Source organism: Lepus europaeus, chromosome 11, assembly GCF_033115175.1.
Source record: "Lepus europaeus isolate LE1 chromosome 11, mLepTim1.pri, whole genome shotgun sequence".
NCBI classification, from domain to species: Eukaryota; Metazoa; Chordata; class Mammalia; order Lagomorpha; family Leporidae; genus Lepus; species Lepus europaeus.
This window is the reverse complement of record NC_084837.1, coordinates 79,309,945-79,325,915: the sequence shown is the minus strand read 5'-3', so window position 1 is coordinate 79,325,915 and position 15,971 is coordinate 79,309,945. Positions and strand designations below refer to the sequence as shown.

Here is a 15,971-nt window from a genome sequence, read left to right as displayed (position 1 = left end):
AAAGCTGCCGCCTCCAGTGCCAGCATCCCATATGGGCCCCAGTTCAAGTCCCAGCTGCTCCACTTCTGATCCAGCTCTCTGTTATGGCCTGGGAAGGCAGTAGAAAATGGCTCATGTCCTTGGGCCCCTGGACCCCCATGGGAGACCCGGAGGAAGCTCCTGACTTCAAATTGGCAAAGCTCCAGCCATTGCTTCCAATTGGGGAGTGAGCCAGTGGATGGAAGACCTCTTTCTTTCTCTTGCATCTCTTCTCTCTGTGTAGCTCTTTCTTCCTTTCTTTCTTTCTTTCTTTCTTTTTTAAGATTTATTTTATTTATTTGAAAGACAAGAGTTACAGAGAGAGGTAGAGACAGAGAGAGAGGTCTTCCATCCGTTGGTTCACTCACCAGATGGTTGCAACAGCTGGAACTGCGCCGATCTGAAGCCAGGAGCCAGGAGCCAGGAGCTTCTTCCTGGTCTCCCATGTGGGTGCAGGGGCCCAAGGACTTGAGCCATCCTCCAACTGCTAGTCCAAGGCCACAGCAGAGAGCTGGATCAGAAGAGGAGCAGCTGGGACTAGAACAGGTACCCATATAGGATGCTGGCGCTTCAGGCCAGGGTGTTAACCTGCTGCACCACAGCGCCGGCCCAAGCTCTGACTTTCAAATGAATAAATAAATCTTGAAAAAAAAAAAAAAAAAAAAAGAAACACATAGACCAATTGTGTGGCTTATAAATGCTTCTATGAACTGTACCAATTGAAAAAGATCCCTGTGATCTGACTTTGACACTCATTACAGGAACTGATCCATTCTCTACCCCTTCTAGATGGTAATGGATTATACACAGAAACAATACTAGAACAAAATATATGGCTTTTATTAAACATGGGTGACACAGGTTACAATATCAAAGAAGAGCATGCGTGAACAGATTATTCATTCATTTGACAAAAACACAAAATGAGACTGAACACGTTAAAAGATGAAATATGCACAACGTACAAAATTCTCTTTAAGTTAAAGTGAGAAAGAAAAAACAAATCACAGTTTGAATAAATAGAGTGATTTCAGCTCGCCCGATAAAGGCATAAGGCACAAATTAAACCAAAGGATTAGCGCATGAGAGGGAAGCTTGTCTGGCCCACACAGGTTTCTAACTGAGGCTCCCACAACAGCCCTGCACAGATCCTCGGGGCCAAGAGCAGAGAGCCCCGTGCAGCAGGGTACGCGTCCCCCCAGGTTCAAGTTTTTCTGGCTGCCCCTGCTCCTCATGGTCAGGTTTCCCTGTGCCAGAGAAACACTGTCCCTAATACTTTTATGGGTAAACAAAGCCTTCTTGCTGTAACAAGTGATCCTGGTGTGAATAACACAAACTTTCAAAATAATGCCCTTCCCCCGCTCCCCCAACCAAAGTCACAGAAGAGAAATTACAAGGGAATTTTGCTAAGATTTCAGTGTCCATAGAAACAACCCGTGATGCAGGCCAGCAGGGGCAGCAGGTACTTGGTTGGGTGTTTGACAAATGACCTCATATACTCACCGGTCTCTCACCCACCCTCTCTACCTCCACTTCCCCTCCTGTCTTAGAAGTGGATCAGAGCTTCAGCCATTTCCAATCTGGCTGACACTGGGTTAATAAAGAAACAACGGGCACCCTTTCCTGGTTTCAAGTCCCAGGGTGCCAGGGCCTCTGTCCAGCAGTTCAAAGTGCATGTATCTAAGTGCCTAAGTCAGAGTTTTCTTCACGGTTAACTCCAGGACTCTGGTGTATGGGGTGTAGTTCCTGGAAGGCATCACGATTTCGCGAGTCCTGCCTGTTTGGCTGAGGAAAGAGAAAACACAGATTAGGAAGAGGAAACAAGACTTCCCACACTTCTCACTGGGAAAGACAACTCTAGGAAATCATATTCTCGACACTGAAAAAGACCACAATAGTGCAGCTTCATATTTCAATTAAACATTTCAAAAGCAACCTGCTTCATTTGTTGATATCCTACTCTCCAAGGTGATGGCATTAAGAGATGGGGACTTTGGGAGGGGTCGTGAGACTGAAGTCCTTGGGAATGAGATCAGTGTCCTCATGAAAGAGACCCCAGAGAGGTCTATGGTCCATTCTGCTACGAGAGGTCACACTTAGAAGGCACCATAACTAGTACTTGATCTTACACATCCCAAGAACTGTGGAAAATGAATTTCTAGTGTTCTACAACAGGAGCTTAATTTTTAGCAACTTTTAAAGGCTATAATAGGCACCAATGATTCAGAAAAATATAAAACATACACTCAAGGAACTCATAATATGGTAGCAAAGATGTATACATCGATCATTTTTTAAAAAGATTTATTTATTGGCCAGCGCCGTGGCTCAACAAGCTAATCCTCCGCCTAGCAGTGCCGGCACACCAGGTTCTAGTTCCGGTCGGGGAGCCAGATTCTGTCCTGGTTGCCCCTCTTCCAGGCCAGCTCTCTGCTGTGGCCTGGGAGTGCAGTGGAGGATGGCCCAAGTCCTTGGGCTCTGCACCTGCATGGGAGACCAGGAGAAGCACCTGGCTCCTGCCTTTAGATCAGCACGGTGCGCCAGCTGCAGTGCGCTGGCCGTGGCGGCCATTGGAGGGTGAACCAACGGCAAAAAGGAAGACCTTTCTCTCTGTCTCTCTTTCTCACCGTCCACTCTGCCTGTCAATAATAATAATAATAATAATATTTATTTATTTATTTGAAAGGCAGAGTTACAGAGAGGCAGAGGCAGAGACAGAGGGAGGTCTTCTTTCTACTGGTTCACTCCCTAAATGGCCGCAGCGGCCAGAGCTAGGCAGATCCGAAGCCAGGAGCCCAGAGCTTCTTTTAGGTCTCCCACGTGGGTGCAGGGGCCCAAGCACTTGGGCCATCTTCTACTGCTTTCCCAGGCACATGAGGAGGGATGTGGGTTGGAAGTGGAGCAGCCAAGTCTCGAACCAGCGCCCATATGGGATGCCAGGGCTGCAGGAGGCGGCTTTACCCGCTAGGCCACAGAGCTGACCCCACATGGCTCATTTTAATAGCATGTGTTAGGTGCTATACTAGAGACATAAAGAGCTATGCTGAACATCCCCCATGTGCCCATTCAGCCCTCCTCTCCCGCTTCTCCACCCCCTCTACTCTGGGGAGCTGCCATGAATATCAGCATCAAAAGGCTACCTTGTCTTTTAGTTTCCAGTTCCATTTTTGACCAACTGGGAAAATGCAGTAGGTGACCAGAGAATAGAGAGGTCAGGACATTTGTTTTTCCCAGGCAGGCTGCAGCTTGGTCACTGACTCCACTCCTCTCCCCAAGGCCACAGCGGTGGCTCCCCCTTTGCCTTCTCCTACCAGCTCCCCCTCCTTCTCTGGACTACAGGGGCGCTGCGGTTTGGATATGGCTTGTTCCCCTAGGTGCTGGAAGCTTAGTTCCCAATGTGGCAGGGACGCAGTCCTGAAACCTCTAAGAGGTGGAGCCCACTGAAGAGGATGAAGTCACGGGGGTTCTACCCTGATGAATGGACTGGCGCTGTCTCAAGGGATGGGTCAGGTCTGGTAGCATTGGATCAGTTCCTCAGAAACTAGGATGTTACAAAAAGAGCAAGGCAGCGCCCCCACCCCCTGCCCAGTATCTAGCTTCCTGTCTCCCCGTGGGACTCCCCTCTCTCCACAGGTGCTCCCATCACTGTGCTGGCATTTACCAGAGCAGAGCAGGGGCCAGCCCCGTGCTCCTCAGGAGGAGCACAATACACCTCTTTTCTTGGTAAAATACCTAATCTTCACAACACAAAACAGCTGCTGTGAGCCTTAGACCCTGCCATTGTCCTTTGTTTTACTTTCCTTACAGCTGCCCAAACATTTGTAAAATAGCCATTTAACTCTCTTCCATCTCCCTTTTGGGCTAGAACCCAGAGCAATACAAAAATGAAGACATTTGGGGCCAACTGAGAGCAGAGCAATTTAGCACGGCCAGGACATTGGTACCCAGCAATTCACACCTGGAGAGTGAAGCTGGAGGGATGCCTAGCACTCATCATCTTTTTTGTGCTAAGCCACTGATACTTGCGGGTTGCTTCACGTACACAGCAGCGACAATCCTTACCCCAACGAATGTAGTGACAAGAAATGCATCTATCAGACAAAAGAATCACCCCCTTTCCCCTTAACGTCTCATGTCCAATCAGTCACAAAATGGTTCAGGATGTACTAGAAGTGAATTTGGGGGTGGGACTGGGGGTTTGGGGGTGGAAGAGCTGGATTTTAAGCTTTATATCTCCCTCCAGTCTATTAAATACATCTTCCCCATACTTTTTATTCCCCATCCCACATAAACCTTGGAAACGACTCTTACACATGCTTCCACCACAACGCTGGCCCCATCTCATTGCACCTACCATTCTACACACTGTCTTTACTGCTGGGCATCATTTCTCTGAGGGTTAAAACCACATCTCCATCACCTTCATGGCCTGTTCCTAGGAGGAGGTCACTGTCACTCCACATATGGTGACACTGGACACAGAGGCTGAGGGATTTTTGAGTAGTCAGTGGTTCCAGTGTCATTTGCCACAGAGAAGAATCCATGGGATCTGACCATCTGGGAGTCCCCAGGGAGCTGACCAGGCAGGTTAGCAGAGTGACAGGGGCAGAAGCCAGATGGCAATTTGTGCCAATGCCTGTGAAAATTCCACAGAACAGAAGTGGTCTCTGGTGAGAATATCCTGAAAGCCCATAAAATGCAGAAGCATTTATAAAGGTAAACCTCCTGGGTTTCCAAAACAGCCTCTCGTATCTCAACCTTTCAAAAAAGAAGCAGGGCATTTTATTAAGTTGATGGCTACTTGGAAACAACAGGATTTCAAGCACACAAAATCATTTCAACCACGGAACTGAAATGCAACCATTTTCCTTAACACTTTCGGGCGATTGTTAACCTTTTATTAATCCATAAAGGGGCAGTTTCCCTGGGGGAAACAATAGAAGAATCAGTAAATAAAGCTTAGACAAAAAGCTACTTTGTGCTCTGGTCTCTACAACAGAAATATGAAAATGCAAGCATTTTAAAGCACTTACTATGTGCCAGGTACTTATGACCATGGGGAATATTTTTCATCAAATCACACCTATTAAGACATTAAGACATAATTTATGAGTTTGCTGGAAGGGGAGTTTCACTAAGGGGCAGGAGAACGAAAAGTTGCTTTTTTTTTTTTTTTTGGTTTTCCACTATTCTCTGTAAATAAAGGCTAGATGACCTGAAACTGTACTCAGTGGCTTTCATACACATCTATTGCAGTTTTCACACTGAACTCTGAACTCTTGAATCTTTAAAAAACATGTGCTTAAAAGTCCCTGAACTCACAGTGATTCCCTCCTCACCTTTTTTTCCTCTCCCCTTTCTCCATGATGAGTTCCTTACTCAATAGAAACTTACATCACAAAGATCGGATGAAGGAGTGGAAGGAGCTGAGGAGGAGAAACTGGAGGCAGGAGACGGTACTGAGCAAGTTTGACATAAGGTATGACCAGTCTCAGGTAGCTGCTGCCTGTAGGATGTGAAGCTGCAACGCAAACCATGAAGGAAAGGGACAGGACAGGACGAGTGACCAAATCTAGGAGCAGAAGTGATCACCATACATCGAGCAGGGTAGCCAGGCAAGTGGGAGCAGCACCAGCAGAAATCCGACAATGCATCTCTTCCCACCACAGTGCAAAAGAACTAGGGATCAGCAGCCAGGAAAAGGCTGGAGGCAATACAAATGCATAGACAGCAAACAACTTACTTACAAGTATCCAATGGATCCAGGAAGAAATTAGAAAGAAGTTTCAAAGTATCTCAAAACAAAGGAAGATGGAAACACACCTACCAAAACCTATGAGATGCAGTAGACAGTGCTAAGAGGCACACTTGCAGCAATCAACAAAGCAGAAAGAGCTCCAATAAACCACATAGTGCTGCACCTCAAGGGACTGAAAACACAAGAACAAACCAAACCCCAAATCAGCAAAGGGAAAGAAATGATAAAAATCACAGTAGAAAGAAGTGGAGACTAAAAAGTGAAAAAGAAAAAATGAAATGATGGGCTGGTTCTTTGCAAAGATAAAAAAATTAACAAACGCCTATCTAGACTAAGAAACAAAAGAGAAAACTCAAATAAATGAAAACAGAAAACAAAACAAAACAAAAAAAAACAACCCAGAAATATGAAAATGCAGGCACTCAGGCTGGGCCTGGTAGGGCACTTAGCCTTCTCAGGAAGCTTCTTGGGGATTACCATCAAAATCTTCCTTTTCAAGGTGAAAAACTGAGACTCCAGGAAGTAGGAGTTGTCCCAAAGTTGTAGAACTATCAGGAGGCAGGTCTAGGACCCACACTCAGGTCTTCTGACTTCCAAGCCATTATTCTTAACTTCTCCTGAGACGAAGCGGCTTTATAGTAAAAGAAAACGCACTCAGCTGTGGATATGGTGAGTGTGAAGATCAGGAAGACACCAAATACCACTGCCCAGAAGGCAGCAGGGAGTGAAGACATCACCTTGGGGTTCAGCCACAGGGAGGGGAGGCAAAGCCAAGAGACTGGCTGCAAGTTTGCAGGAACTGCTGTAACCAAGACAGAACCACAAGGAGCTCTCATGGTGAAAATCTTCTAGGAGGAAGAGGCCCCATCAAAGGAGAGAGAGGGGACAGGCCTCAGAGTCGGGAGAGAATCAGGAGGGAAAAGTCCCACAAGGGTAAGAAACAGGTATTCTAATGAGGGAGGATTGTCGAATGCTGTAGGGAGACAGCTTCCATTCATCAAATACTGACTGTCAACCTTACACCAGGCACTGTTCTAAGTAGGTCCTAGCACAACTGCAATTTGTCTACTGGATGAAAAACCCTACCCTTACAAAGCTTACATTCCATCAAGGGCCAGGCAGAGGGATAGGGAGAGAGGGAGGGATGCAAAGCACTGCTTTTAAAGCTTTCATCAAATAAATAAACCATATGGCAATACAGATCAGCTGCTGAAGTCCCGTCTCGCTGTGCACTGTTCCTTCCTTCATCCAACAGATGTTTATTGAACATCAGCTCAATACTAGACTAGGAAATCCCCCGGAGTTCACGGTGCTGGAAGGGTCAGGAGGAAAATGGGCGAGGGTGGTTTAGAAGAGGGGATTGGTGGTGCTATAGGTAAAGAAAAGGCTGTGTCATTTTCCTTCAAGAGCACAAGAGAACGGAATGGTGTAGTCAAATGCTGTTCGCAGTAGCACAGCACACAGCACTTCAGGTGTAAGGAGAAACGGGTAGGCGGGGCCATGCTGCTCTGCCAGGAGTTGTGTGCCTGGTGCCTGGAACACTCTTGTGTCTCAGTGGAGGGAGACCTTATCAATCATTGGGACTTGCAGAGTTTCATGCAGTGTTGAAAAGAGTTCAAGCCCTTAATTTCCAACCCTTAGTGGAGAGCCCAGTGCATACTGAAACACTGTATATTTGATGAGACTCTTTTTCATTAAATCACGAATTATCACCAGTAAAAATTAAATCAGTGAAGCTGTCTTAGGCACACCTAAATCCATTTATATTTCATAAAGTGTTTTACATCTAAAATCAGGTTTAGTCTAGTTAGTAATTTTAAAAAACCCTTTTATTAAGTGTTTAGCTTCAGTCTAGTTACCATGCTAAATGCTTTTTACACATGTTTTCATTTAATCTTCACAGCAACCCAATGAGATGTAACATCCTCATCTTCATTCCCATTTCAAGGATGAAAGAGTAGAGGTTTCAAAGCGATTAAGTAACTTGCCCAAGGCTGTGCTCAGTTAGCAGTTAGCTGGGCTGGGAGGCCAGGCAGCTGAGAATCTGCACAGGTGGACCACACTGCTGAGGGTGTCTGTTTGTTTTGTGGGAGAAGAACAGAAAGGAAGCACAAAACATTCTTACATAATTGAGGCTTAACTCAATACTTTTAGTGATCAAAAATATTCTGGAGGCCGGCGCCATGGCTTAACAGGCTAATCCTCCACCTTGCGGCGCCGGCACACCGGGTTCTAGTCCCGGTCGGGGCGCCGGATTCTGTCCCGGTTGCCCCTCTTCCAGGCCAGCTCTCTGCTATGGCCCGGGAGGGCGGTGGAGGATGGCCCAAGTGCTTGGGCCCTGAACCCGCATGGGAGACCAGGAGAAGCACCTGGCTCCTGGCTTCGGATCAGCGAGATGCGCCGGCCGCAGCGGCCATTGGAGGATGAACCAACGGCAAAAAGGAAGACCTTTCTTTCTCTCTCTCTCTCTCTCTCTCTCACTATCCACTCTGCCTGTCAAAAAATAAAAAATAAGGCCGGCGCCATGGCTCAACAGGCTAATCCTCTGCCTTGCGGCGCCGGCACACCGGGTTCTAGTCCCATGGGAGACCAGGAGAAGCACCTGGCTCCTGCCTTCAGATCAGTGCGGTGCGCCGGCCGCAGTGTGCCGGCCGCGGCGGCCATTGGAGGGTGAACCAACGGCAAAAGAAGACCTTTCTCTCTGTCTCTCTCTCTCTCTCACTGTTCACTCTGCCTGTCAAAAAATAATAAAAATTAAAAAAATTAAAAAAAAAATATTCTGGAGGAGGCTGGTTCAAAATATCCTGGAAAACACCATGGAATCTTCTGTTACTTAGATGCAAGTCAGAAGTTGAAGTAAGAACCAAGAATTTTGTTGGGCTGTACACAACACATTTTTGCAACATTCTAATGAGCATTTTCAAACTACAAATGTGCTGCACCAAGACTCAGAAGGCCTGGTTCTGATCCAGGTTCACTAGAATCACTTTATCTCTCTACACATCCATTTTGGTGTCTCTAAAATGTGACCAGACCAGGGGGCCCAATGTGTTTCTGACCATAGGCCTCTTTATTCAAACAAAATCTTACCTGGAACCTAACATACAAAACAGACTCAATGCAGACTTTCTCGGTTTGTTCCCGCAGTGGATTCTCACTAATCCTCTTCACCCCAACCGTAGGCGTCCCCAGCCTCTCCAGGATCCCAGCCCACAGCAAGGAGCACCCAAGAAGCCGAGCTATTGCCTGGAGTTCTCTCTAAGGATCCTGCGCACCCCCCCACCAGAACTGTGTGGCACCTTTCACACAGTAGGCGCTTAATAAACAGCTGTGAGGAAACGAAACGCGTGGAGCATTATTCTACCTCCTCGGAAGTGTGGCTATGGAGCTTTCATTTCCTCTGCTGATCGACCAGGCAGTTAGAGGGTGAAGAGGGATCCTAGGGGACACCCAGTGCTCCATTTACGGAAAAGCTGCCTTTTAGACACTCAGGTGGCTTCCAAGTTCACCGTGGCCATAAGTTAAGGGTCTGTCAGCACTTCCATTATGAAAACCGCTTTGTGGTTTCATAACTCAGCCATAAAAGTTTGCTTCAGGCTATTCTTGGGCATACAAATTGAAAAGCCTATTTTAAGCCAAAATGTGGGAATTAGAAAACAAACAATTTATTGGTTTCAGACATAGTTTCGTACCCAACTTAGTCAAACAAGATTTATTATGTGGGCAATTAGAGTGGACTAAGTCACTTGGTTCTTGAAAAATAAAAATGGAGGGAAATGGCCACGGTATTTACATTTCAGAAGAGGTCCCCACGGATGATCAATCATTCTTTTTTGTTATACTTTCGACATATCCTCTGCACCACAGGTTGATGAGACCTGGAGTCTGTTTATATTTCCTTGCCCTTTTTATTTTATTTTTTTAACATTTTCCGCTAAGTATATCAAAATGATAAAACTGCCTTGCTTTTATCAGAAAACAAGCCATGTAAGTGAGAACACTGTCAAAGAAAAAGCTTAATGTTGCTTTCGGCAAATTCCTTGAGAATGGCCAATGGCTAACTTGAATGAACCAAAAGGAAAACATCGGTAACAAACCATAAAAATAAGTAAAGAAATGAGGTCTTCTGTGACGTTGGAGCTGGCAGAGCCCTAAGAAGTCACCTGGCCAAACTGCTCACTGCACGGTTGGGAAACTGAGGGCTCAGCAAGGGGAAACCCACCACCCACCTGAAGGCACTCTGGCGCCAGCTCCCAGCTCAGGGACTGGCTCATCGCTGTGTCCCACCAGCTGTAACCGCTTGAGGTTCCAGGATTCACCATTTTTCTGGACTACTCATGTCTATCACTGCACACACAAAGATTCCAACGTACACAAGAATCTCCCTCGATAGACAGCATACCGGGTATCTTTGTAACTATGATTATCTAAAGCCTAAGTCACAAATCATCAGCATCCTAGAGGCAAACTGGTTTTCTGTCTTCTTTAAGCCACACAGTTGTAAGCATCTAGAAATGGTAACTGAGTTACTCAAGGGATGTGACTGTGTCACAGGCTCGAGTCTTGCCTGGGAGAGACACAGGCATGGGGGAGGAGAGACATGGGCATGAAGAGTGTGAAGCAGTAACTTAGTGATGAATGGGCCAGGCCTCTAGCTCAGGAATGCAACTGAACAAACTAGGCCATAGTTACCACACACACCTGCTAAAGACTGAATCCACTGTTTGACAATACTCTGTTAAAGTACTGGGGAGATGAATTTTGGTCAAGACTTAGACCCTCCCCCTTCTGTTACCAAAGTACCTTTGGATGCCCCTCTCATACCGTGATCAGCATCGGTGCAGGAACCAAATCTGGTTCCTCTTGTGTCAGAACTATCTGGCACAGGGAAGACTCAACAGCTGTTTGCAGAATGAGTGAGTCAATGCACACAGAAATGCACACACTCACTGCTAGGGCAGTGGCTTCTCCAGGTCTCTGCTTTGCTGTCCCCACTGCCCTCCCTACTCAATGCCCTGCTCCCACGGGAACCAGTCAGACCCCCTCAGCAGCCACCGCTTAGCTTCACAGAAATATTTTTGGTTGAAAGAATGTAATTCTGTTAATAACAGCCCACTAAAGTATTTCCCTAAGTCGAAGAAGAATTTTAGTCATAAAAACAGGAAATTCCTAAATACCTGGGTAGGAGATCACAGCTCACTCCAACCTCTCTGGTTTCCACTTCAGTCTTGGACTGGATTTCTGTTAAATAGTCCAACCTGCTTTGTAGTTCATTATTCTAGAGAAGAAAAAAATATATTTAGTAAACCAAATATGGTCCTCTACAAAAACACACAATATAATTTGTACATATTAGCTAATTTCCCCTTGTGACATGGCCATTTATCACAATGTATTACTGTATCTCTGTATCAAAGTATTACTGTATCTCACAATGTATTAATTTATCTCTGACATGGGTGTTTTGAAGAAAGGTGTTGACTGAATCTTTATAGCTAGCTTTCTGTGTATGTACATGCACATACAGCAACTTCACATAAGCAACAAACAAAATATCCGCATCTATACTCTAATCTACTTTTTTCCAAGTCAACAATCTACCGAAGGTATCTTTCCATGTTTATTAGGTTTTCTTTTTCTATGTCAACAAACTATTTTAATTGGTTCACACTATTCCACTGTATGGATATATTTATTTAACTAGTCTCTTATTGATGGGTGTTTAGATATTTACCACTTTTTGCCATTGTAAACTAAGGCGCAGCTCAACTTTTAACACCCCCTCATTAAACTATAAAATGAGCAAGTCTATTAATTTAATTTAGTGGGAAATACCTCTATAACTTAATAATTAGTATTTCATAGGTGTGGAAAATTCAGAATCTCAAACATATAAAGTAGAATTAGCTCTTTGGGATTAAAATTAGCATTCTAAATAGCTCTATTTCGGGCCAGGGCCAAACATTACATAGGTTGATAATTAGATGCTCAGGAATTAGGAATTTGCCCCATGGGGGAAATGAAAGATAAAGGAGTAGGAGAGTTGAGGATGTTAAAATGCAAACAGATGAAATGATGGTGCCTGAAATTTAAAACACACAAAAAAATTACACACACATACAAAAAAATTAAAATTTCACAAAATTTTTTTCAGAAAGAATTCATAGTGGTTATCTCCGTGTATTGATACTTTTGGATGGTTTTAAAGAAGTTCTCTGTATTATCATGCTAGACAAATTTCCATGAGACAATGACCCATACCTATCTTGCTGGCTACATTCTCTGAAGCGTGGCATGTAGGAGATACATAATATTTACTGAATTAAAGTATGTATAAATGCTTCTACTTTGTGCATGTTATTTGCATAATTACAAAAACATGAAAGTAATTTTCTTTTCAAGTTGGAGCTGAAGTGGAGGCACTATGCTCAGACAACAGACAATCCAGGAAGCAGGAATTCATTTGTTTTTAAAAAATGAAGGGGACTTGCAGCTCAGTAGCTCCTGCTCTGAATGGCTAATATCAAGGGCAAAGCAGCAGCTCTGGTGCAAGCCCGCATTCTGCATGATGTAAAGGTCTATGGATCCCTTGTGATAAACAGGAAATGGTGTAGAGGAAGAGAAGACATTCCAGCTTCCCTAGCACCTGACAAGCTATGACAGATCTATGGGCTCCAAATCTATCACCTGATCCTCACTACGGAAGAAGGATGCTGGCTTACTGCCAGGAAGATATCAACATTCACACACACACACACATACACACACACACATACCCTTCCCTAGCAATATCTGCACTGTCCCAATCACAAGGAACAAGGAAGACAGAAGCGTGTTACTCTTTCTGGAAGTCCCAATAATTCCATCATCATATCCCTTCTCAGTGTAAAGACTTTAATCACAAGGATTTCATAGAATGCTGAGTCAAGTACCTGTAGTTAAGGGGCATAAAAGACATGGTTAAGGAGCAGAAGTTTAGCACAGTGGTTAATTTGCTGCTTCAGATACCCAAATCCCATATTGAAGGGCCTGGACTCCTGGCTCGGCTTCTGATCCAGCTTCCTGCAAACCTTGGGAAACAGCATGTGATGGCTCAAGAAGCTGGGTCCATACTAACCATATGGGAGGTGTGGACTGAGTTCCAGGCTCCAGTTGGCCCAGCCCTGGCTACTGTGAGTATTTGAGTGAATGAGTAGATGGAAGATCTTTCTGTCTCTCTGTCTCTGTCTCTGTCTGTCTCTCAAATAGATAGGTAGATGATAGATAGATAGATAGATAGGTAGATACAGATAGATAGATATGTACATAGATAGACAAGGTTAGCAAAGATACCCTAATTAGTATGCACTAAATAGCAGAAAAGTAGACTAATATCCTCTGTTTTGTTTCAAGCAAGTTCTATGTGCATACATCAGATATTTACAGAAGCATGAAATCAAAACTTTACACTCATGAAACTGTAATACAGTCAGAAAAAAATTATTGCAAATCTACTATATGTCAGGCAATATGTGAAAATAGGTGAGGGGAGGTGGACATATGGCATGATTTGCAGCCCTCATGGGTAGACAACTGAACATAGCATAACAGAACAATGTGTTAAGTGCAATTACAGAGGAAACTCAGAGAATATTAGGAGAAAACTCAGAGGGGACATCTAACTCAAAATGGGTAAAGAAAAGGCAGTTCCTGGAGTTAGGGAAGGGAAAGAGAATATGAAAAGTATTACAGAATTGTGGAAACATAATGGATTGCACAAAAGCACTTTATCACATTATACAGGTAGGCAGGAATTAGTTAGGAAGGGATATGGATGCCATTACAAAGAAATAAAATCAAATCCAATTAAGAACAAGGCTAGCACCAGAATTCATTATAATCATTTGGTTCCTGAGTGAAAAGTGGATCAGAAGAAAATAAGACTGAATGCAGGAAGACCAGGCTGGAAGGCCACTGCAACCACCCAGTTAACACAGTGAGAGCTGTAGTTCTAGTATAGAGGAGGATGTACTCGACAAGTGGGGCCTTTTTATTCCATGTGTATAAAAGCTATATATTTGGAATAAAAATTATAAAACAACCAATAATGTCACTAGCAACAAAGGCAGGCAAGGTTTGGAGGGAAGGGGGAACTTTGAGCAAGTGACAAGTACTTCTCTGTATTCCTGAGCTTCTGCATTTTGTTACTTTTTTTTTTTTTTTTTTGGTTTGCAGTTTTGCCCTGAGAGTACCACAGTCATGTTGACAGCAGCACAGGTATAATAAAAATTTAACAGAAAGTCAATCTTCTGGTAGAAGAAACCACAGAAGGAGCCTAGGGCTGTAAGATTAAGATTAAAACAAACAAAACAAAGGATTCAGAGCAGAGGGAAACCCCAGATTCTGTGTATAGACTCAGCTCAAGTCTCTGGTAGACTCCTGAACCATGCATGTGTGGAACAAACTAAAAGAAGTTTGTAAGTATAGCTTAAAAAATTGACTGAGATCTGAGCCATCACCTAGTATAGGCAGGACCTCCTTATTCACAGAGCAATGACATAGAATCCAGAGTTTCTACAACACAGTATCATAATATTTAGCTTACAATCCAAAATTACTCAACATATGAATAATCAGAAAAAATTCATCCAATCCCAAGGGAAAAGAGAATCCCCAACACTAATCCTGACATGACTCAGATGTTGGAAATCTCAGACAAGGGCTTCAAGTCAGCTATCATAACTATGATCAGTGAGGTAAGGAAAGTATGCTTACAATGAATTAAGTAGTAAAAAATCAGAAAATATAAAAAAGAACCAAGTGAAAGTTTTAGAACTGAAAAGTAGACACTTGAAAATAAGAGTAAAAAATTCTCTAGACGGACTTCAGAATGGAGACGATAAAGAAAAGAGTCAATAAACTGGAAGACAAAGAAAAGATTGAAAAGAACCAAATGGAACTGTGGAATAATGTTTAAAAGTAGGTCCTGGAATCAAAGAAAGAGAGGGAAAAATAACGAAAGTAGAAAAACTACGCTAAGAAACAATGACTGAAAATTTTAAATGACATACATTTGCAAATTAAAGAAGCTCAGTAAACCCCAAACAGGATAAATTCAAAGAAAAATACATCGCAGTCCAATCACTGGAAACCACAATTAAAGAAAAATCTTAAGAGCAACTGGTTACATACAGATGTGTAATCATTTGATTGATCACATACTCCTCATAAAAAAAAAAAAACCCAGAATCTAAAAACAGTGAGAACTACAGAGAAAATGTCAACAAAGAGCACTGTATCTTTCAATTATAAGAGTGAATAAAGACCTTACTCCTACATAGAAAGTTAGAATTTTTTTTTTTTTACTACCAGGTCTGAATAACAGAAAATGCTAAATCAAATTTCTGCAGTCTATAGAAAGCTGACATTAGAGAGAAAATATTAAAAAGTCTCTTATCTCTTAATATCTTTACAATAAACACGATTACTAAAGCAAAAATAATAAAGTTAACATTAGAGAGGAGTAAATGAACCTATAATAGTGCAAGCTATCTTCATGTTACATGGAATGGTACAATACTGTCTCTATGTGGACTGTGAACAGTTAATTCTATATGCTGTAACACCTAAAGATCCAGCAAAAATGTCAATAGGTAAACTTAAGGGGGCGGGCGCCGTGGCTCACTTGGTCAATCCTCCACCTGCGGCACCGGCATCCCATATGGGCGCCGGGTTCTAGTCCCAGTTACTCCTCTTCCAGTCCAGCTCTCTGCTGTGGCCCGGGAGGGCAGTGGAGGATGGCTCAAGTGCTTGGGCCCTGCACCCACATGGAAGACCAGGAGTAAGCACCAGGCTCCTGGCTTCAGATCAGCACAGTGCCGGCCATGGCAGCCATTTGGGGAGTGAACCAACGGAAGGAAGACCTTTCTCTCTGTCTCTCTCTCACTGTCTATAACTCTACCTGTCAAATAAAAAAAAAATAGGTAAACTTAAGTGGTATTCTAAAAAACATTTAAATAACATAAAAGATATCAAGAACTTGGAAATAAAACAAACAAAATATAAAAAAAACACACATACCCACAAGAAGCAAACAGAAAATAATAAAATTGTAGAACTAAATCCAGCTATGTTAACATAAGTAAATGTTCATGAACTATAGATTCCAATTAAAATTTAAAGACCCTCAGAACTTATAAAAAGTAGTCCCAACCAT

General features: G+C 43.4%; 1 protein-coding gene across 2 annotated transcripts in view; it reads right to left on the bottom strand.

The window, feature by feature from the left end:
• Positions 1 to 837: 837 nt before the first annotated feature.
• The window catches only part of MYZAP (myocardial zonula adherens protein), a 97,701-nt gene continuing 82,567 nt past the window's right edge, over positions 838 to 15,971 (bottom strand). For both annotated transcript variants that reach the window (XM_062206001.1, XM_062206002.1), the window contains 2 exons: positions 10,954 to 11,054; positions 838 to 1,803 (listed from right to left, as the gene is read on the bottom strand). In XM_062206001.1, the coding sequence (XP_062061985.1) occupies positions 1,707 to 1,803; positions 10,954 to 11,054 (198 nt within the window). In that variant the 3' untranslated portion in view covers positions 838 to 1,706. The remainder of the gene's footprint in view (positions 1,804 to 10,953; positions 11,055 to 15,971) is intronic.